At 49.0% G+C, this 23,071-nt stretch overlaps 1 protein-coding gene across 3 annotated transcripts in view; it reads right to left on the bottom strand.

The window, feature by feature from the left end:
- Nucleotides 1–14,275: 14,275 nt before the first annotated feature.
- Nucleotides 14,276–23,071, bottom strand: part of LOC114857563 (neural-cadherin-like) — a 71,418-nt gene continuing 62,622 nt past the window's right edge. For 2 of the 3 annotated variants that reach the window (XM_029154145.3, XM_029154143.2), the window contains exons 31-33: nt 21,447–21,697; nt 15,814–15,968; nt 14,276–15,322 (exon numbers count right to left, since the gene is read on the bottom strand). In XM_029154145.3, coding sequence (XP_029009978.1) covers nt 14,756–15,322; nt 15,814–15,968; nt 21,447–21,697 — 973 coding nt within the window. In that variant the 3' untranslated portion in view covers nt 14,276–14,755. The remainder of the gene's footprint in view (nt 15,323–15,813; nt 15,969–21,446; nt 21,698–23,071) is intronic. The other variant, XM_055509605.1, reaches the window with a different exon arrangement.

The raw sequence follows: 23,071 nt of genomic DNA, 5'->3' as shown, positions 1-23,071 counted from the left end.
CTAGAAGTTATTCCAACAGCACATTCACCTGCACATATGCAGGAATGACTCTAATAATATATTCATTTACGAGGGGGATGGGGGGGGGGGGGTGCTTGACTCACTTGCAAGGTCGGGGAAGGTTCACTCTAAATGCAACGCACAATCCCGGAAGGATGAATATTTAGGTTCATCGCCTCCACCCTGAGCCATGTTTAATGTATTATAATTAGAGAATGTCTGAGTGAAGGCGGTTTGCTGTGAGCAGAGGCAACAACTCCATGAAGGAGGGGTTACGCTACAAATAAGTGTAAGACACGTGACCCCACGTGACACGCGGCTCAGGACAGGTTCATGAGGCTACTGTATGTTTCCACTTGTTTGAACTTGTTTACAGAAGCCCCCCTGCGGAGCAGACGTTTTCCCGAAGCGGAAACGTGGAAAACACCACGTGACGCGCTTGACCCGGGTAACGGTCACGCGCTCCGGTCCCGCGGCGAACGCGACCAGGGGCGATTGTTTCACGCCGGACGAAACCATAGAAAGCGGCGGGGCGGCGTCGATCCCTCAGACGAGGCCGCGGCCGCCGCGCCGACGAGTGATGGACGAGCGCGCGCCGGACGGGCGGGAGCGGCCGCGAGGAGGCGCGTGTTCGCCCGCGTGGCGGCGCGCGGCAGCCAAAAGCAGTGTGTGGCACCGCCGCCGGTGCCCGCTCGCGGAGCGTGGCATTAGTCAGAGTGTGTAAAGCCCTACCAGTCAGACGGGAGACGTGTTGAGGGAGATGAATGGGAGGCAGGTTCACTTTATTACTGTCACTCCGCTCTCTCCCAGTCTGCCTGCACCTCCCCACCACCACTCGCCCATTAATCACATGTTTCTGCCTCCTCCCTCGCTCCCCATTTCTCCTCCCTCCACCTTCCCACTCCCCCCTCGTCGCTCAGCTCCCAGCACTTCCGTCCTTCCGTTTTCCCCAAACTCCTGATCGCTCGTTGTCACTTTTTGTCTTGGAGTTCGAGGGGTTTTTAGTTTCAAAAGTGATTTTGCCGCGAGTTGAGGGCTTTGGTTTGTGTTTGACTGGTTGAGTCCATCCTAGAACAGCATCACCTCCGACTTAGATAATAAAATTATAAGAATCTAGCTAAAATAAAGCCACTCAGGGTCAGATCCTTTCTTCACTGAACTTCGGTGTGACTGCTACATTTTCTGTTATGTTTCTTCCCTTGAATGAATGAACGCAGCATCATTTTGTCACTAGAAGGTACCAAAACATCAGACACAATCTAATGTAATTGCTTCTAAGCCGCTCGCTGTGTGACTATATTTGACCATTAGTACTTACATGGGGTAAATACTTCCTCCCCAAGGTGTGTTTCAGCCTGTTTCGACGTTCTTACACTTTAAGACGTTCCGACTAGGTTAAACTCACGGAGCATCTGGATCCTGATCCATAAACATGCAGACTGTTGAGACCATCCAGTCGTTCCACAGATCAATGCAGGGATGCCACCAGCTCCCATGGGCCAGTGCCATGTGTGTATATATATATATATATATATATATATAGCCTATATATATATATATATATATATATATATAGCCGGCTGGCTCTGCCTCTCCTGGGTACCTGGATGAGCTTTGTGCTCTGTGGATACCAGGGCTGAGAGGGAGGAGGGAGGAGGGAGGAGGGAGGAGAGGCCCCCATAGGCTGGCCGTGCCGCCGCTCCCCCGGATCCTACCGGCTAATGGGTCGGCAGGGATTTGGGGAAGGGGGTGGAGGTGGACAGAGACGGATGGCTCCTGACAAACTCGCACTGACAGCCAGTGAATACAGGGCAGCCTAGCAGAAAGGTCAGAGCGGGGATGGATAAAGGACCGCTTGACTTTCAAAGTTCCAACCTGCTCGGTGCCACCGCGGCCGGCGGCGCGGGGAGAGAGACGAGTGTTTACGGCTCGTCACCCGCTTTTCCCGTCAACTCGGCTGCTTCTTCTTCTTCTTTACACTCCAAAAAGCCCCTTGATTCCCACGGAACACGTGCACCCTGTGCAGCACGTAAGCGGAGCTGTGACAGCCCTTTCCAGAACTGACTGCGTCTCAAACGTGGGGTTTCTACGGTAGCTAGCGCATATACGCCCCGGCACCGACACCGGCACCGACACCAACGGGCTCATTAAGTCTTTAGTCGCTGTGCACCTTCAAGGGGAAAGAATCAAACCCTCTCTAAATGAACTTATCTGGTGTTCACCCCAGAGGCTCTGTTACTGTGTGTGTGTGTGTGTGTGCATGTGTTTGTGCGTAGGTGATGTGTTTATTGACTCCCTTTAGAGGAGTGGATAAGAGGAGAGGCTCTGACTGAAGAACACTGATCCAGTCAGATGTCACAGGCCCTCAGAACTGCCTCTAATGGGGCCCCTGAGACCCTCTCTCTCTCTCTCTCTCTCTCTCTCTCTCTCTCTCTCTCTCTCTCTCTCTCTCTCCTGTCCACACCTCACTGGCTCTCCATAACCAACCTCTCTCCATCTATGTCTATCTGCTGCTGGCGTTCTGCTCCTGTTACACTTTGTGAATTTGCAAAACTGGTACCAGGAAATGTAAAGTCCACCAGAAGTTACCGTGGTGGCCGTGGTCTAACATCTATTCCAGATAAAGATGTCTGAGTTTTTCACTATACAAAAAAAAAAAAAACAAGCCTGCCCTGATTACATGTGAAACTGTCCGCACTTAACCGCATTTGATTGGCCTGCTTAGCGTGAGCCTCATCATGCGAGATCAGCGAGGACACCGCTCGTCAGCGGGCCAGCGGAACCGGAAGGGACAGTTCCCGGCAGGACGTCCACTCCTACCATCGCTCCCAGAAGGCCATGCTTCAGCCATGTGTCCGTCATCACCGTCGGGAGGCGTCCAATTCTGAGTCCTCGCGTCCTCCGTCAGAGGCACCCCTGTCTCTTTGACGCGCCGCGTGACCTTTTCCCCACGTCGCGCTCGGTTACGTCAGGGTGGCGGCCGGGTGTCAAAGTGGGCTCCGGTTTGCGTCTGTTGACTCCGTTAATGGTTTTACCCAAAGAGCAGCGCTCTGGAGTGAAACTGGAGACGATGTGCGATGACAGCGGCGACGCAGGCGGAGCCCGGCTGCGTTCGATGCGTCGTCCCCGGCGCGACGGAGGGCGTCCGGTTGCTGTGGGACGGGACGCGCTGTTCACCATTTACACCCGGTGCGGTTCTGACACCTCAGACCAAAAGGCCTGAATCTAATCTTGACCCCTTTTCTTCTCCCCCATTACACTTCATAAGATGGGCCACCAGCAACCACTGCCCCCCAGAGGTTTCTTCCTCACAGACCCCCCCCTCCCCCCCTTCCCCACTGAAAGACGCCTCACGCATCTAGCTGGACAGTAAAAAACAGTCCTTTGCCGCTGTTTAGCCCAGTTTACCTGAAACCCCTCCGTTCCAGCATTTAGACCCGTTTGAGAGACGCGCTCGAAGGCCCCGACGCCCCGGCGTTAATAGGGCAGAACGGCAGGGGGCCTTTGATAACCACGGCCGCTCCAGTATGACATCCACAGCCAAACGATGGCTACCAGCTCTGCAAACAACCACCACACCCTCGATCCATTTTTATTGTATTTGAGCAGCAGTGTTATATTTCCTGGCCTCCCCTTAGCACCACACACACAGGGCACTCCAAACAAAAAATCCATACTATCGACCCGCCAATGTCACCACAATTACTCTTCCCAAACAGCCATTGAGGACAAATTACATCTGCACTGCCTTTTCACCCGGTCAGTATGGCTGAGCAGTAGCCCTCTCACACCGTCACCTCCTCCTGCTCCTCGTCCCCCTCCTCATTCTCTCGTCTCTCGTCTCCGTCGCTCCATTTGCCCCCAGAAAACGAAAATCTGTATATGGAGAGAGAGGGGTCACAGCAGGGGGGGGGGGGGGGGGGGGTGCCAAAAGCTTAAACTGAACATAACAAAAGGCATTTCATGAAATATTGCCTCAGCTTATCGCCGATCGCACGCTTTCGAGCCTCCCGGGCTAAATGTGCAACAGTTATTCTGCTCGAGCTGCGATTTCCCCCGCGCTGACACGCGACGCGGGGACGCTGATACAACCCCCCCCCCTAAAAAAAATACGTCTTTGCATATACCGCGTCGGAATGGGTGATGTTCAAACACCATCTTCCTCCCAGTGACGGGCTCAAGCTGCGGCTCCCTCTGCACCCAGACGGGCCTCCAGCGGGGAGAGGTAATCTCGCTCTGAGGTGTGAAGAAAACCACTTCCCATGTTTACATGAATACAGAAGCCCGGCAGCACATAAAAACCCTCTGGTATTGATTTCCCCATCTGTATACACTGCCAAAATCATTTATTCACTATTGGCAGCAGAGCTAGCAACAACCAGCGTTTAATGCTCTTAGCTATTAAGTTTCTTTGCAAGTAATCTCTGAGAGCGTTGTCCCCCATCCAGCAGCAGACAGGGTGATTGAATTTTCCTGATGCTACAATGGCCCAGGAGGACATTTAAATGACTTCTGGTGCAGGTGGTGTATACCTGGGTGTCAGAGTTTGATTCTGTTTCAGACGCCGTGTAGGTCTCCTTTCTGAATCAGGATCATCAGTCACCACCCACCCGCAGACACGCACGCACGCACGCACGCACGCACGCACGCACGCACGCACACACACACACACACACACACACACACACACACACACACTGCCTTTCACCTTCATCTTAAACAATGGAACGTGCTACACTTGCTTAACTGTAATAGCTCCGGTGCCACTTACTCAGTATTTCAGCAGTCGTGTTGAACCGCTTCCCTCTGAAGCACATCAGCGATGTTTTCTGCAATTGGAATCAGAAGAGAGCTGCTTTTTTTTTTTTTACTATTGTCCCCATATCTGGAACAGCGTGCAGACACCGCGTACACGTGCAGGAGGGGTTTTCTGCAGCAGTCAACGCCGATGACGCACGCTGTCTGTCATAAACGCACACTGTAACGCATTATTTACTTTCCTTCATTCGGAATGAAACAAATAAAAAAAATGTACCTCAGCTTATTGGAATGGATTTTTCAAAAATCAATCAGACGGTGACTAGCATGTATATCAGATTTTTCACAGATATAAATGATATTCATAAACAACACTGTCCCAACAACGCTTTTCCCACTGAGAGTAACAATATGAGAGAAAGGGGGAAAAAGACACAACAGGAGACGAGTAGGAGACATAAATCTTAGTTTTGTCGAAAAACATGGCGTCATGTCATACTGTACATCAACATAATCTCATATGAACAACAAAGGATATTTGACTGGCTTGTTTTTAGAGACGCAGATGTCCAGTGTATTATCAGGAAGCTTTTCCATTTCAGAAGTAAAAGACATGTAGAATTAGGCTGGTAGACATTTTAAACTCTTTGCTAAGACAAAATAGCAACAAACGCTTGACTAAATAGATCAAAACTGCCTCCCGTCCGCATGACACCCTATTATGGTCCCTCTGTAGATCCCACATTATTGCACAAATGTGCATTTTAACAGTAGAGCTCCTCATATTAAGAGCCGTGATGTGTGCGTGGGCGTGAATCACTCATGCATCCATACGTGCGCGTGTGCACGCTACGCGGCGATCAGTCACAGGAGGGGTTTTTACTGCGTGATTATTTCTGCTGTGACACTAACGAGCTTCGGCTGCAGATCCACTGCAGACCAATTACACCGGAGAAAGAGGCCGCTCGCTTATTACACTCAGACAATCAGCGGGTTCCAGCCTCATGTTGCAGCTCCCTGTTACACGCACGGAGGCTTGATTTTCAGAAAAAGATGTTTGAGGCCCGAGTGCTGCATTTCTGTCTCTTTATACGTGCTGGTGCATCATCATGCTGTTGTCTGTGATGCGGTGCTGACTATGTTGAAGAGCCCCAGCTTGTTGATTTATCACCGCTGCAGCTCTGGATTCGATTGTGTGCTTGGTGTGGCATGTGTCAGATTGTTGCCAGGTCTGCTGTGGGGGACCCTGCAAACAGGAGACCTTTGAGGACGAAGGAGACGAAGATGAGGGGAGAAAGAGGGATCAAAATCTCTCTGTGTTCTGTGACTGGGTTATTCTAGGCGGCACCGTCAGCACTTTCCGCAAAGAGTTGCAGGAAAGCAGGGAGGGCGGCGGGGGAGATCTTTTTGATGTATACTGTACCAAGGCATCAGTGTGTGTTTGCGTGTGTCTGTGTGTGCAAGTGACGAACTCTAATCACCTTAATTATTTCCTCTAATTACCTGCAAACAGCTAATGAATTCCTCAGGAATCCTATCATGTTGTGTATGTGCTCACATCATCATCCGTTTTGCACGGCTGCCATTAATTTGCTCATAAACAAATACAATTAGCATAAAATGTTTCATTACAGGCTCATATATCTGGTTTAGTCTCTGGATGGGATGCGAAGCAGCTGAACGACGCACACGGAGGAAGGAAAGCATCACTTTGCTGCATCGTCTGTTCTAAACGGTGGAATGAAACCAAGGTGGTTGAGGAAAATCTCCCAGCGTGTGTATGTTTGCCGTCCTTGGGGACGCTGATGTGTGCACTAGCGTGTGTGTTTGTGCCAGCCTCTGTTTGTGTTTGTGTGTGTTATTTATTTATTTATTTATTTTTTTTCATTTTATAAATTTTCCATCCAAGGTCGTCCGGAGAAGAGGGACAATGGGCTCGGTCCTGGGTGGACCGATGATGAATGTGTACATTTCATGACAACAAAAGCATAATGACCTTATTCTATAATGAATGGATTCATCATTAAAAATCTCTGGCCTGCGGCAAAGTCTTTTTTGCATATTCTGATGTCACCTCCTCTCTGAACATCACATGCGAGTGTGTGTGTGTGTGTGTGTGTGTGTGTGTGTATGTGTGTGTGTGTGTGTGTACGTACACATGTGTAGCCCAGACAGAGCCAGCTACACAGCAGCCATTAACGGCCATGCTAGCTCGAACAGAGTGGTGTTCGATTACCCGTGTGTGTGCGTGTGTGTGTGTGTGTGTGTGTGTGTGTGTGTGTGTGTGTGTGTGTGTGTGTGTGTGGAAAGACTTGTGTTTATATAACTAATGCTTCCATGATTGCAGACTGTATATGCAGCATCTTTCCTCAGATAATTAGCCAACCAACCCCCCACGTCCTCCGCGGCTTCGTTGAGTTGAAAATTTGTCTTACACCGAATCCAACAATCAAGAAGCATCCTGACACAAAGCTACAGCAAATTCCCAGAGCACGTTGCGGACGGCGTGTTAAGAATTGTTGTTTTTAACTGTTCTAGGAACGTTCCAAGGCAACACGTACAGTAGTGAGGTGACGTTTCATAGATGCATAGAAGCTGAAAGTTTCACATTGTGATTTAAAGGCACAAATGTGTCATGCAGGAAATAGAAAATATACCATAGCAATGTGAAAAACGACACCAATTAAAATAATTACACTGCACAATACCATGATTTTTCGCACAGCTTGCTTACATCTTTTTCCACTTTTACTTTTATGATAAATATGTGATCACTTTCAACTGTACTGCAGGTTCTGCCGACACAAACACTGAGCCAACCATTTCCCGGCTCCCGGTTTTTTAACTTCCCCCTCTTCTCGACCTACAGGGCACTCGAACAGACGTTTATTGGCTGCACAAACCCAGCGCTGATTGATTGACAGCGGTCAATTATCAGAGGCTCCCCCGCGTCGTATCGATCCCCGGGCGAGATTAGTATCTTTTTTCTAGCTCTCCGTCCTGCAGGTCATGTAAGAGGCTCTGACCCCGCCATGGATACAAATGGCACATACATCTCCTGAACTCCTCCAAATGTCACCTGTCAGACAGGAGTGCAGAGTCGAGGGGGGCGGACGGCGCTTTGGGGTGAACACGCACGCTCCGGCGTCCAGCGTCCAGCGTCCTCGCTGGAAACCATCCCACGCTGCAGATGAGGCTCCAGTTATGAAGCGGTCAGCGTCATGCGACAGCACCTCCTCACTGTACGTCCCCTCAGCAGGTACGGCGTGCATTATCAATGTGAAAAGTGCAGGTAAAATCACTCGGCCTTCGGTAAATATTTAATTAGAGGATCTCATTGAGCAACGCTATTCCTGAGCCAGGAAGCGCACCGGTGCATTTCACAGATAAAGAAGCCCACTGAATGTGGAAGCCACAATGGTTGTACTGTACGGCAGCGAGGGGGGGGGGTCGTGGCGGGGGAGTCCAGATGCCAAGTTGAGAATACAGAGCTCCCCCTCGGTTTGTAGTCAGGTGGGATGACAGGGGGCGAGTGCTGGTTGGTGGCTCTCCGGCGGCACTGACAGCCTGTCACAGGGAGATCACTGCCACATGCCTGTCTGTCCACGGTGCTGACGGCTGACCCGTCCAACACGGCCCGGCCCGCTGGTCATGCCATCCCTGTCTGCCGTCGGACGTCTCTGACAGCTGACAAGACACCTGGGACGCGGCAGGCAGGGGCCAGAGCACTGCTACCTGTATAGACATCAGGATTTACTGCTGCCAAGGAGGAGAGAGGAAAGGAGCGGAGGGGAGGGGGGTGGGGTGGGGGGGGGGGGGTAGAGGCACAAAGAGCCACGGACTCCAGAAGCTCCGTTTTATTATTAGAACACAATTAGTCGGGATTAGTCGTCAACTCATGCTCAAAGACACATATTACGGTTAATACAAAACTTGGCTTTGGACAAAAGTAGAAAGCAGTGTGTGTGTGTGTGTGTGTGTGTGTGTGTGTGTGTGTGTGTGTGTGTGTGTGTGTGTGTGTGTGTGTGTGTGTGTGTGTGTGTGTGTGTGTGTGTGTGTGTGTTACATTTTTCACAGCGTAACTCCCTTTAGATGTTGAGACAAAGGAGGCTGGCGGCTGGAGTCTGGGCTGCTGAAACATATGGGCCGTGTCATTTATCACGTCGGCTGGTGAAGGAATGAGAGCCCATCAGTGGCCTGGCATTGATCCCTGTATGGGCCGGCCATTGTTTCCAGCAGCACCTGGTGGAGCTCCGTCTGCAGTAATGGGGAGGAGGCGACACAAAGAGGGGAGCGGATGATTACGGAGCGGGCGCTGTTTGTTAGCGGCTCGCAGACTCGCTGCGGGAAGATGAAACGAAAAGTTGGGATTTTCATTCGCAGCCGGCGTCAGTCGCCGGCCTTTGTGTTCGGGAGACATTTTCTCAGCTCACTCATTTTTGATGCGTGGGGTCACGGTTGTTTGCGAATTGCGATGCTACACAAAACATTTGAGCAAATAATTCAGGAGAAGAACCAGCGTCTGTCAGTTATACGGTTTTCCAGTATATTTTCAAACATACGGTAAATACGTTTTTGTCTTTGAAGAAACACAGCAAAGAATTAAGGAAATAAGATTACAGAATAAGATAGTGCTGTTGATGGTGAGGAGGAGGATGTAGTAAAGGAAACTGTAGTTAATTTCATTTCAAGTCAATTGTAGGAAATATCGAAATAAACACAGTAAATTAATTAAATAAAAGAATTAATATTGGCTTATATTTAACATTCTACCCACATACACACATATAAAACATAAACACAAATAGAGTTTGTGTTATGAAGCTGTAATATTTTCACCTGGCTTTGTTAAAAACACGTTCGCTTACTCAGCATTGTTTGTCTGCAGTGATTCATCACGCAGGCCGGAGCTATTGATGGAGCCCTCATCCGTTAGCGGGCCCTTGTCAATGATTCACTCACTAAGCCCATCTGTCAGGTGCCCTCTGTTTCTTCCCTCTTCCTCCTCTCTACTGCTCAGCCCTCCTCTTCCTCAGTGATGGATGGATAAAGTCCTTGACAGCCTTGAACGGCCACGTTTAGCACAAGAACACCTCCCAGCTTCAGTTGCTCTTATATAACCCCCCCCCCCCCAAATATTTAATCAATTATTGTCTCAAAGTCACCTGTGGCGCCGAACAGAAGCCATTTACAACTTTTGAACTGTGTGGGAAGGTGATTTCTGGAGGTGACTGGTAACTATTTGAGTATTCACAGCCCAGGACAGTGATCAATAAGTCAACTCCTCGCAGAATCCATCACGACTGTGCCATTAAATGCTCCCAATACAGTCAATGATAAAGTGTGGCCAGCGCATTTCTGGGAGGAGGTGGCGCATCCTCGAGGAGGACCCCACAGGCGGAGCACGGAGGAGGCGACCGGCCGGGAAGAAACCCGGGGGTGACGCTGTGAGCTCAGGTGCGGCGAGGAGCGCCATCTGTGGGCGGAGGAGCGGAACTGCGGCTGTGACGCAAAGCTCACGTTCAGAAGGTGACGCGTCAAATAAATTCCTAATACTGTGATGGATAATAAGAAAGATCAACGTTTTTGTATTGTTACAATGCATATAATGCATGAAAATGCATTAGAAGGGAAGGACTCTATACGTATAGATAGATATATTCATGTATGTAAACCCTCTTCATAGCACTATAAGCCTCTCAAATTCAGTAAAATAAAATAGTACAGTTTCATAATAATACTAAAAAAATAAAACAATATTGAAATTCTAATGAATGATACTTGATAAAATAAGTATCAAGAAAGCCTGAATTTGAATTTGAAGAAATTATGAACTGTAAAAAGGTTTGTTTGGAGAAAAAAACACTTTTAATAAAAAAAAATAAAAAAAACGACAATAAACGTCCCATGAGAGTGAATGTGTCTCCTCCCTGTTTCATTCAGACTGAAGGGAAGCAATGATTTCCATATGTGATCTGAGCGGCTCACCTGAACTGATGAAGGTGAAAGCCACAGTGTCTCCTTAGAACTAACAGTGACCTCTGCCATGAGCCAAATGTTGGAGAATCTGTGTGTTCTGCATCCTTTGCAAGACTTTCCAGCAACTTTATAATAATTAGTTTGTTCCCTTAAAAGAAAAAGTCTCTTCTGTTCTATCAACTAGTTGAACTGAATAAAGCCTTCTGTCCTGGTGTGTGTCCTCTTTGTTGCTGCTATTGCGACTCTACCCTGCTGTGTGTAATTTCCATTTTTCTGTCTTTAATTTCCAGAAAAGCATGTTTCATCATTTCTCCTCTGTTTTTGGGGAAGAATTGAGAACTTCCTCGCAGCCCTGAACCAACAAACACCTTATGTGAATAACTGTGCTATGAAATAATTAGTTGAATAATGCTGGAGTCATTCGCAGGAGGACGGTAGAGGATGCGTTGACGCTAACACGCCGCATGTGGTGCATTTAAGGACCCCGTCAGCACATCGCTGACATAAACAGGTTCCTCTCGGATCCCGGACTGTAAGTGAGGCGCGGGACACTTCCCGTGTCTCCAGCTGTGCAAGGATCACTGCAGCCTTCACTCAAGCCCCCGAGAGCTCGGGCCCTCGGCGCTGACCCCCCACCACCCCCGCCCCCGCATCAAACTCGACTGCTCGTGTCCTGTCGGCGCGGCGAGTTGTCGCGCACGCTGTGTCGCTCTGTCACGAGACATGTCCCACATTTGCGGGCGCCCGTCGTCGGCCGGCGGGAGGAGCGCGTCTGTCAGGAGGGCTGACATGCATGCCACTTTACTGGGCGACTGACAGAGGGCCACGCCGCACTGTCACTCCTCCCAGATCTATTGCCTGAGGATAAACACGGACACGCACACACACACACACACACACACACACACACACACACACACACACACACACACACACACACACACACACACACGCGTTAATAACACAAGAGTAAACAGAGCAGGAATCTGGGCGCGTGACTGACTGACTGAGTGACAGCCTGACTGGACGACCGGCCGCGGCCGCGGAAGCTGGAGCTCTGTGTCACCCCTCATTCCTGCGATCTGCAGCTGTCACATCAAACACTCGCTCCGCCTCCGGACTCCAGCGAGCCACCACCTTCGTCTTCTCCGCCCCCACCTTGTGTACTGAGATCTCATCAGAGACGTGTCCTGTGGTGCAGGACACCGCCGCCGCCGTGCTCGGTGCATCATCCGCCCTCACGGTTCCTGCGCAAATATTGCCTCATTTTATTGATTCTGTCATGTTAAATGTTGTCATCTGCCGCACAGACAGATCGCGGACTTGATGTGATGAATTTGTTTAATTTAGGGCTTTCAGGTTTTCTGGGAACTTGTGTGAGACTTATACAATCTGATGAGTCCAATTGTTTGGTTAGCTGCAGGTGGGTGGCAAAAAAATACAAGACTTCAACATGTCTAATCACCTCAAGGCCCCGTGACAGCTCCAATGGGCTATAGCTGCAGGTTACTGGGGTTTATATCAGCAGAACGCTGGTGGAAAACAACCCGCCTGTATCCAGAGCCAGGTACTCACCTGCTCTGCAGCCCAGAGCTGTGACCTTTGGTAAACATTTGGTCGGATTCTGAAAAGCAGGCGATAAAGGAGGCGCGAATCGGTGAGTAATTGAAAATCTATATGAAGCAGAAAATGAGCTTTTAAATCTTCAGCCATCGGCCGCCTCAGCTCCTAAACACTTCCAGACAGTGTTTAAAAGAAGACGTGCTCAGTAACTTGTATTAAAAGTATAAAAGTGATACTAAATATTCCTCAAAGTCATAGGCCTCCAACTGGAACTCGTACTTTTGCTGAGGCGCAGTGTTGAACATGTGGACGCTTCTGGTCTGTGACCTTTAGAAAACAGCAGTGCCTTAATTGGCGCCGGTGTCATGTGCTTTTATGAATTTCCCTCAATAAACTTTATAGGTGGTTTCATTTCCAGCAGTCGAAGCAGTAAAATGACGCAGGATTTCCTGTTCCTGACCTGCAGCGTGTGGATCGCCGGTTTGAGCTAATAAACAGTGCGTAAAGCTACTTCCAGCTCCAGTATGGATCAGTGCATCAGCATTAAAAGCCTTGTAACGTTGTATTGAGAAATGACATTATTCGCATTGGGCTACTTTTACAGCTGTAGTAAAAGAGCTGGACGCTTTCAGCTGCAGCCCGCAGGCTCACAGCGACCTCTAGAGGCTGCGTGGACGAATGCAGCCACTGAAACAAATCCTTGTAAACACTGACAGCATTCCTGACGAATGATTTTCCACCGATTTATGGTGATTCTGCGGATGATGACGTCAGCGAGAACAGCTCGCGAGACAGGGTCTCATCCACACTGCACAGGTAAGCTCGCTGTGGCTGCACAGCGTTTCAGGAAGCCACATGGAAATCAATTTGCATGCAGCACTGGATGCTCATTTACAATTTTTATTTGGGTTTTTAATTAGAATTTAGATGGACTTTAAATTGATGTGACTGTTTACACTGTAAACCGGTGGAAAAACAGAGCAGTAAACAAATGTGCATTTTAAAGATGCACTTATCATGCATACAGTACTCGCTCTGCTTTCAATAAATGTAATAATGTCTGGGATAAATGTTAATTCCTTCTGCCGGAGATAACCGTGAACTTGTTCAAGGCTCCTTAGATCCCACTATTTCAAATCCCACTTGTCCTGCACAGATAAAGTGAAATAATGAGCCCTTGCTCGCGTCGGGTGCAGTGCAGCCACGTGGCCAATAGGTGACAGTGTGCATTCACGTAAAAGTGACTCGCCGAAGAGGACTCGGGTGGAATAAGGTATAATTTAGCACCGATAATAACCAGCACAGACAGGAGACGGAGCGTTAATGCGGTGATGATCCTTGGAAAGGTTTCATGTGCACTACATCAAGACTCATGAATAGAAAACAGATAAATGTGAAGCTCTTAAAAACCTAAAGGGAGTAAAAACCATCCGTTTAGCTTTTTATGCAGTGGTGGAAGATGGGCCAGATAAAAACATCAAGACCATCAGCTTCATGCAGCAACTCCCCAGCGGCCCACTCCAGTGTCACAGCTGTTTAACTCCAGTAATACTGTCCAATTAAGCGCAGTGTCGGCGGCCTGCTGGGGCTCCCGCCCGTCTCGGTTCGTACCGGAGACTCCCAGAAGCTCGGGTCAGAGGGCTACAGGCTCTGGGCATGAATGATTAATCCTGGAATTGACTTTGTTCTTTTCATCAGAGCTGTGTTGCCGGTAATGGTCTCGCAGAGTCAAACAAGTACAGATGTTCCAGTTTGTTTCGTGGTCACGATGCGTCCCGATCGCGGCCAGGAATAAAGGCCCGGCGTACGAGCTGGAGCCGCGCGGACGGGATCGCTCACGAGTGGGTGACGAGAGAGACGTCTTCACTCTGCGGCCGCTGACCAGGAAAGAAAAGCAGCCGCGCCGACGTTTGATGATGAAAGTTGGCTTGAACTTCAAAAGTGGACGGGCGTTTGAACAAGATCAAGCTCCGCGTATTATCAAAGATATTAATTTATTTAAAAGGAAATAGATAATACAAATGAAACTAAATCATTTTGTCACATAAATGATTTCATGAGTCATTAACAGGAAAGAAAATCCACTTCTCGCACAGGAAACTCGTTTGCCGTCTCGCAGGCAGACGTTACTGTTATGAGGTTCATGACACGAGTAGTTTAGACACAGAGCGCCTCCAAAAAGCAGCTTCCTGTGGAGCAAATACTGTACAGTGCAATGTCAAGTAAACAATACATCACATCTGATCATTCATTGGTAAACATCTTTTATATCAAAGAACATGAATGTTCAAAGTTTCATCAATACAGTACATGTAGAGCAGACTTCACATAGAGCCTGGGAACCTCCCAGACTCGGAGTAGTTCACATTTAATTATCTCCCATTGGAATTTCTCCTCCGCCTTTTGATTAGCGCCGCTCCCCCCGCGTCCCCCAGCTCTGCCTCCCTGCGACGCCTCACCCGCTCTTCTCGCAGTTCAGCTGCCCTCTGCTCTCCGACGCTTTGTCCCGCCGCTCCTCCGGCTTCTTGGAGTCTCCTCTCAGGTCGCTCACCGCGGCCCGGAGGCCCCTGAACCTGTCCGCGCGCGCGCCCCGGGCCCAGTGGAGCCGCACCTCGGCGCCCGGGGCCGCGCTGAGGGAGCTGAGGGAGTGCACCGCCGCCAGGCCGCCCTCCCTGGCGGGGGGGCGCCGCGGCGTCGTCATGGCGCCCGGCTCCCCCGGGTGCTCCATGTCCCGGATGACCTCGCACAGGTAGCGGGCCAGGTCCTGGCTGGAGAAGGACAGGGACTTCTGGGAGCGGCGGAAGGCGAGGGGGGACGGCAGCGTCTCCGCCTCCGAGGGGGGGGTGGCCAGACGCAGGGCGATGGCCGCGCTGCCGTTCTCATCACACGCCGGCTTCTTGTTGTTCTCCTGGGGGAGCTTGGTGTGCGGGTAGGAGATGATGCTCTGCGGGTAGCTGTAGCGCAAAGACTGGGCCGGACTGGGCTGGAGGGACCGCTGCAGCTCCACCATATTAAAGGCGTTCTGAGGGGGAAACCAGCACAGAGACACGCAGGAAATGAAAAGGGCAGATGAGAAGCGGTGCTTTTACTTTCCTGTGTAATCTTTTAAGGAATTTAGGAGATAATGAAAAACAACATTGCCACATGACACCAATCTGTGCTGGGAGCAGCGTAGCTCAGCTAATGCCTCTGCCAGCAAATGAACCTGTTACTCCAGACTGAGGCGAAGATGCAGCGCGTAGGAGGAGATGTGGCACCAACAGCACTATTGATTAGCCAAGTAATTAATTATCTGATTGCAGCGCGATCTGCTATTTCCAGCACTAATAAAACAGACGTCAACAGCTACCGGTGTCTACTTGCTTAATTCCAGCTAATTGACTCGCGCTGGCCGGTCCCCGTGGAACTGATATTTGGTTTTCATTTCAAGGCACCGGCAAACACTGTCGCCTGTCAAATGTTACGGTTTGCAGCCGGCATTTCATACGCGTGACCGCGAGAGTCGGCGTTTACCTGGTCCTGCTCGCCGCCGCCCTCCTCGTCGTAGTTGAGCACGTTCTCGCGGATGTCCTCCCACTCGCCGTGGTGCACGGACACGTGGTACACGCCCTCCTTCAGCCCCTTGTGCCTCCTCCAGCACGAGTAGAGGAACAGGCCCAGCATCAGCACTGGGGGGGGGGGGGGGGGGGTGCAGAGAGCGGAGATGGAGACGCTTTCACATAATTAAAATAAGGCTCTGTGCAGAAAAACACATTTTGTGTGTGTGTGTGTGTGTGTGTGTGTGTGTGTGTGTGTGTGTGTGTGTGTGTGTGTAAATGAAACATGAGCACAAGGCGATGATGCAAACGACGATTGACTGCACGTTTTCTCCATCAGATGCGAAACAAGGCCCGGCATCCTTGGAAAATACTCATAACGGCCTCTAAACGGGTTCCCCCTCGCGCCGATTCGGCCCGTTGCAGCAGCCGCAGCGGCCGCGCGCCCGGGAAACGCCGCGGGAACATCCGCGGAAGCCGAGGAACCACCTTTCCACCCGGCGCCTTTGATGTTACCTGTGTTTCCCGTCTTATCAAAGACCGCAGCTCCTCGGAAACCTATTAACGGAATTTGTGCTCCTCCCAGCTTAAAGTCAAAGCCTCGGCGGCTCGGAAGAACGCGGAGAGGAATGCACCGGGAGCGGAGCAGGAAAGGTCCCAAAGCACACACATCAATCACAGCTATTGTGTGTTGAATTATACAACACGCAGGACTGACCTTTAAAGTCCATTAATCTCAACCAATATATTTTTTCCAGCTGCCATCCCTATTCCTCCTTCTCCTCACTATCTGTTTTTACTAGTTCACACTCTGACTCGCTTCCGTTTTATCTTCGTAATTCTTTCTTTTCGTCTCCCTTCGTTGGAACTTCCTGTGTATTTTCTCTGGTCGTCCTCACTCATTAAGCCAGCGGCTGTTCGCATTTCGCCGTCTCTGTCTCTGGCCTCTGTCTGGCCCCCGTTTTTAGATTCCTTTCCTCACTCTTAGATGGGATCCATTTCAACAAGAATAGTTTACATGTTATGTTCCAAGCGTCAGTTTAATTGGAAATCTTCAGAGAAAAGCGGGGTAATCACATTAGTCGGGAGTTTTAAAGTAATTGCTTCAAAGGAGAATAATACAGCAATGGCTCTTTGGGGTCGCACTGAGAGGCAGGTACTCAGAAACAAAGACGGGAAAAACAACTCCCTGTGAGCAAATCAGCCTTGGAAAAAACGTGATCTCAATTAAAAACCATTATCTCTCAATTCGCTGCCTGCGACGCCTTCAGCGCAGCAGCTGTTTGACTTTTCTGTCTCTCGCATCACGCAGAAGAGGAGGGACGGCTCCTCAGCCGAACCTCCTCGGTACGGGGCGGTGTGTGTGTGTGTGTGTGTGTGTGTGTGTGTGTGTGTGGGGGGGGGGGGGGGTATTGATCAGCTGACCCCTCTCCTCCACCGCTGCGCCCGAGAGCCTTTGCAGAAAACACCAGAATCTCGATGAAGCCCCGCGTCGAGCAGATGCCGGGACGCCCCCCAACCCTCCCTACCTCCCTCCCTCCCCCCTAAACTACCCGCTCGCCTCCCCCCTCAGCATCACCTGAGCCGGCGTTAAACACACCTCTGCAGGCGAACAGTTCGATGGGCGTCGCCGTAGGACTAAAGTACAGCCCCCCCATCACATCACAGTGTGCACAATCACACCTGCACACACCGCTCGGCCCTTATACCTGCATCCTGTGCTGCCTGGGGTTCAGTGTGTATAGCTATGTTCCAGCGAGATCAATATCACTCTGGGTGGAGAACAAACATCGCAGTCATTCATCAATCCATAATGCTGCTACTTCTTTGCCCTCTAACCGTTACTGTAAACAGGGTATTATGTTGTTAGCCCGGACCAGACTGTGCATTATGAATGAATCTAAAGTAAACAACTACAACATAACTTGATCAGAACCCCTTTAACCCTTTAGCCGCAGCCCCGGTCTGAAGCTAATGAGAAAAAATGAGCCCTGGGAGGAGATGAAACGAGATTTGGCAGAAAAGAAGACGAACGAGCAGACGGAAATGAGACAGGTGAGAGATGAGGAGGAGTTGGGCAAATTATTTATTTATAAATCTCTCAAGGAACGAAAAGAACAGGCACTTTACATGATCGCCCGGCGTCAGCGAGCCCATATGGGAGGCTGCCCCCCCTCCCCCCATTCTTCGAAAACAAGACGCCAGGTTTGACGGCGGACTAATGAGGCTTGGTCGGACATCAGCTCATCTGGCTCTGTCAATAACGCGCGGCGAGCTCACATTCGGCTCGGCCCGTGATGGCTTATGTAAAACTTAATAATGGATGATGGTTTTAACTTTTAATGCACTTTGAGGCAGAGAGGGACCCCCGCCTCCTCCTTTAATTTAGCAACCAGCTACTGGGCTTGCTTAGTGCACCAAGCGTTCACAGGGCGAGTGCGTATTTACGGCCGCGCGTCCTCCCTGTTAAACAGCTGCATAATGCATTCTTCATTAGACCCAACGACTGCAGTCTGATGACTTCTATATGCAGCGCTGCTAGAAATTGGCATTTCTTGCTCAGTCTGTGAGAGCACACCAGAGTTTATACACGGCCCACTCTTATGTAGTAAAGGAATGCTCTTTTAATCGCCGTTACAGAGTGTGATTCTTGCTGAGGTGAAAGGTTTGAGCCTTGAATATAAATACCTCATCAGGCAGCGCGGGGCTGGGGAAGCTACTTTAAATAGACGCCACCTGCTCCGAGATAGCGTGCAAGCAACACGCGCATTTCCATGATTGACGCCAAGGCCGCACTTTATCATCTTTGAATTCATTATCAAATATTGAAGACTGCTTTATAAGTTTCACTCTCAAGTGTCAGAATAAATGATGTCCCAATACTAGCCACATGGCCTGGAGGGAGTGTTGAGTCAGTTATGGAGGCAGGGACAGCGTATTGAATTGCCCGAGCATTTTATAAGCTTGTCTCTGACAGAAAGACTCATAAACAGCGATGTGGTCTCACAGAGGGCCGGGACCGGACCAAAGCACACAGCAGCAATTATTTTAACGGTCATGACTCAAAGGATGCTTCTTTCCTGACACGCGTGTGATACTTGTGCTTTACGTATATATTAAACATGAACGCGGTTCAGTGCGACCGGTTTCCTTTCCCACTCCAACATTTACCCCGGCAGGTTCTGCTCGTCGCCGGCGTCTCATATTTACAGGTGGAACGTTTATCTGATTAACTGAAATGTAATTAACTCTTCATTTTTTGATACCTATTGTGATAAGTGACTAATTCTTTTCTCGCCAGAGTTGCTAAAAGCTGCTGGTGCTCATACTTTATTAGTGTGATTCTTTTCACTTCATTAAAAAGCAGCGCTGGTCATAAAAATGGAAAAAAAGGATCCACAATAATGTAGTCAGTTACAAACACAGGCAGATCTTGATTCTTTATTCCATAATAACACTTGCTGGGTTTCAGATTTTAGGGTTTATTGATTCTCGGTTTGTTCCCACATGGTTTTGAAATATAAATAAAATATAAATACACAATGTGTAAAGCCAGGTGGTCTCTGACAACTTGTCTTGCTCCTACAGTAATAGTAGCCATGTGAGAACTTTTTGAGCACCAAAGCGAAACAGATGCTTCGGAGAACGAGTCTCTCTCAGTTCACCGTGGAAATATTGTTATTAGTAGATCAAATCTCATCCGCACGCTCATTAAATATGACGCACAGAAAATAAAAGGCGCGATTTATTCAGCTGTGAGGCACTTCACGCCTGGAAAAGGTCATATATGTATTTATATCCATCTTCCTATGGCTGCAGCAAGGCTACGCGCTCAGGCATTAGTCCGAAAACTTCAGAATTCAGCAGCTCCTCTCGCAACAGGCATGAGGGAGAGACCAGATAACCCACGTCTTAAACTTATCGATTTTAAGATTCTGCTCCACACCTACAAAAGGAGTCAGGGGCTGGGCTCTGGTATACATTTCTGAACTCATGACCTCTCATGTGTCAGAGTGCAGGCTTAGATGAACTGACAAGTCAAAGTCTTCAAAGCCAGCGAAGACCCTCAAACTCCCACGCCAAGACTCGGCAATTGGATTTTTACTTTTCTATTATTTACAATAAGCCTTTTATAGAACTTCAATTGTAACGATCAACTGTACTGCTATAGGACTATACATGTAGGAGTAAAATGATGCACTGAGCCTTATTTCTAATTATAGCCAATCACAGGATGTTAACTTGTCAAGAATATTATGATTACAAAATCATAGACTGTTTTAAATATGCCTTGTAATTATGTTTTAAAATGTGTTGATCTAAAAGCAAAAAAGGAAAGAATCATCAAAATGATCTTCGTGTAATGTCTAATTTGAAGCTTATGAATAGTTTTGACATCAACAGAGGACAAAGCCCTTGTGGGCAGCTACAGGCGCTGTTGTTTAGATCACATGCTGTAACTACAGGACAGAGCTGATAAACTGATTGTGCTTCAGCGCCGAACAAAGCAGCTTGTCCAGAAAAGTGTTTTTTTGAGAGGAGACACAACAGCAGCGGTTCGCTGTCGCAAGCCCTTAAACTGTCCAACACCTCATGTTTTGGCACAAAGCATTTTTTGCTGAAGGACCTTTTTTTGCTACCGTTGACTTCTCCCAAACATCTGACAACAGGCGTCCTGACCCATGCGTTCCAATGTGCCTGCAAGTACGAGGGCGGAACTCGTCACTCCTGTGTCGAATCAAAACCGGCCTGTCAACATAAACGTATCAGCTCTCGCTTGTAGGCATTTCATCCGCAACTTCACTGGCTGAAAAAGTCCTTAACCTGGAGTAACCCTTACAATAAACACAGAATTACTTTTCTGTACTTTGGAGGTTTGTGTGTGTGTGTGTGTGTGTGTGTGTGTGTGTGTGTGTGTGTGTGTGTGTGTGTGTGTGTGTGTGTGTGTGTGTGTGTAATGCACAGTTCTACACACTGTACACAGCCATAAAGTGCACAATACGGACACATTTGGTAGAACTGGGAAAACAGAAATGTACACAGAAAAGAAAGGAAAAAAACACATCGAGGGAGTAAAATGAGTGGATGGTGGGATATAAAATAAGTTGGACAGATAAAAAATAAGGCTGAGAGTTAAATTGACTTCTGAAGTCAGAGCGCAACATTGGAAGAGACAGGGGACACAGACGTGATGAGAAATACAGAAAAACACATAAAGAAACTCCCCATTTCCCCTGAGACTTTTACAGCCTCCATGTGACTCACAAATTAAGACGTGCGCCGCCTCCCTCCCCGCTTTTGTCTCCCGCCTCCCTCCAACAACCTCCCATGGAGCAACCGCATCCAGGCACAACTCAAGAGATCAATACAGCTACGAGGGATGTGTATGAATAGATTTCACGGGCGCAAACATGGGCGGGAACACAAATAAAACACTGGATGTTACAGATAAAACCAGACATAATGGAAAAACAATGCCGTGAAATGGACAAGAAAGCAGAACCGGGGTGAGAATCAATGCGATGAATATAAAGACAGCGAGAGACGAAGGGAAACAGCGATGGCGGCGTGGTCACCACAGGTAGAACATGACATAGTCCACGTAGCTACCTAGGAAGGCCATGACGCAGATGCTGATGGCGAACATGGAGCTGAGGCTCAGGCTGGCGCCGTCCTCGTCGTGGAACATGGCGAGCGTGACCTCGCAGTGGCGCCCCCTGTAGCCCTCGCTGCAGCGGCACGTGTAGCGGGACGGCGAGTGGGCCACACAGGTGCCGTGGCGGCACGGGCGGCCGGCGCACAGCGTGTAGACGCACGCCGTGCCGGCGGCGCCCTCCCTGGTCAGGTGGCCTGGCGGGCACCTGGGAGCGAGAGACAGGAGGCGGCGCTGGATGAGACCGGGCGGACTGTGGTTAAAAAGAAAAAAAACATCCCCGCAGGCGTCCCGGCGCGTGGGTCGGATTTAAAGATATGCTTTTCGAGGGTCAGAGGGTCAAGCGTGCTGCAGGAAGCGCAGATTGGCTTTACAATGGTAGTGGCTTAGTATATATGTACAAAATCCCCCGTGCCACTGCTTCACTCTGGGTTTTATGTCCTGAGGCTGTGCTGCAATCACAGGATATGGGATGTTCAACCGGTGATGGGCTCCAAACTGGGTTCGCAGAGACTCTGAGTCTCTGACAGCTTCACTCAGGTACACAGCGAATTAGACACATGGTTGAACTCAGCCCAGCCGCCATCTGGTGGACTCTCTGGTTTTAAGTGTGTTCCCCTTTCATGCAGTAATGAATATGTATTTGACGTTAATGCGTTTGCTTTTGGAACGTTTTCATCTGTGTGTTAGTTAGCTGCGCCTCTAAATAAGACAGATTGCAGCACGTGACGTTCATGTTCATCACTGATGACAAAATGATCAGTACAGTAGGTGCAGTTACCAGCACGCTCATTTATTACAGCCCTTATAATTATCAGCGTCACTGTTTGTCAGGCTCTAATCTAAAGCCATGGAGCCATAGCATCCCAACCTGGCAACCCACCACCAATTGTTATTAATGAGGCAAAAACATTAGCAAAGCTTTTGAATCCAAGTTTTTTTCTTCCAAATTTACATTTTCCTGCCTACAAACACCGCACATTGCAGCAAACTGCTTCATTACGTTTCCATTCATGTTACAAAACGCCCATTAGTTACTTTCATTCCGCTTTGTTTTTCCACACTCTTCGGGGGAACTATCTCGCTCTTTGCTGCTAAACGCTTTCGTCGACCAACTCCGTCGTGACCAGTTACAGCTCAGTGGGTTTTGGCATTATTTTCGGCGGCAAAAGTCCAAAAACCAAACAGTAAAACTACACATTTGCCAGATACACCGGTAACTGAGACGTCGTCGCCTTATCTCCTTAGATGCTTAAACGACTGCTGTAGGACGTGATTACCGTTAGTGAAGCGCTTCAGACTCCTATTTTGGTCACAAAATACGACATAAAACAAAAGTCAACATTATTACCGCTGACGTGTTTATCCATCTTTGAAAGATAATGTCAGGCTTCTTTGGTTGTTCCACTTGGCATTTGATATTTCCGGACCACTGCACCTGCCATTTACTCGCAGATGATCACTCTTCACTGACTCTATTTTTGTGGAGGCCTGTACATTTGACTGATGTACATTCAACCTTTCATTCAAAATGACTGCATTATTAATTTATTGCAATGTATTATTTATCGGTGCAGTGTTA

Source organism: Betta splendens, chromosome 6 (genome assembly GCF_900634795.4).
Source record: "Betta splendens chromosome 6, fBetSpl5.4, whole genome shotgun sequence".
Classification (NCBI taxonomy): Eukaryota; Metazoa; Chordata; class Actinopteri; order Anabantiformes; family Osphronemidae; genus Betta; species Betta splendens.
The sequence above is the reverse complement of the archived record's forward strand: the minus strand, read 5'-3'. Positions and strand labels throughout refer to the sequence as shown.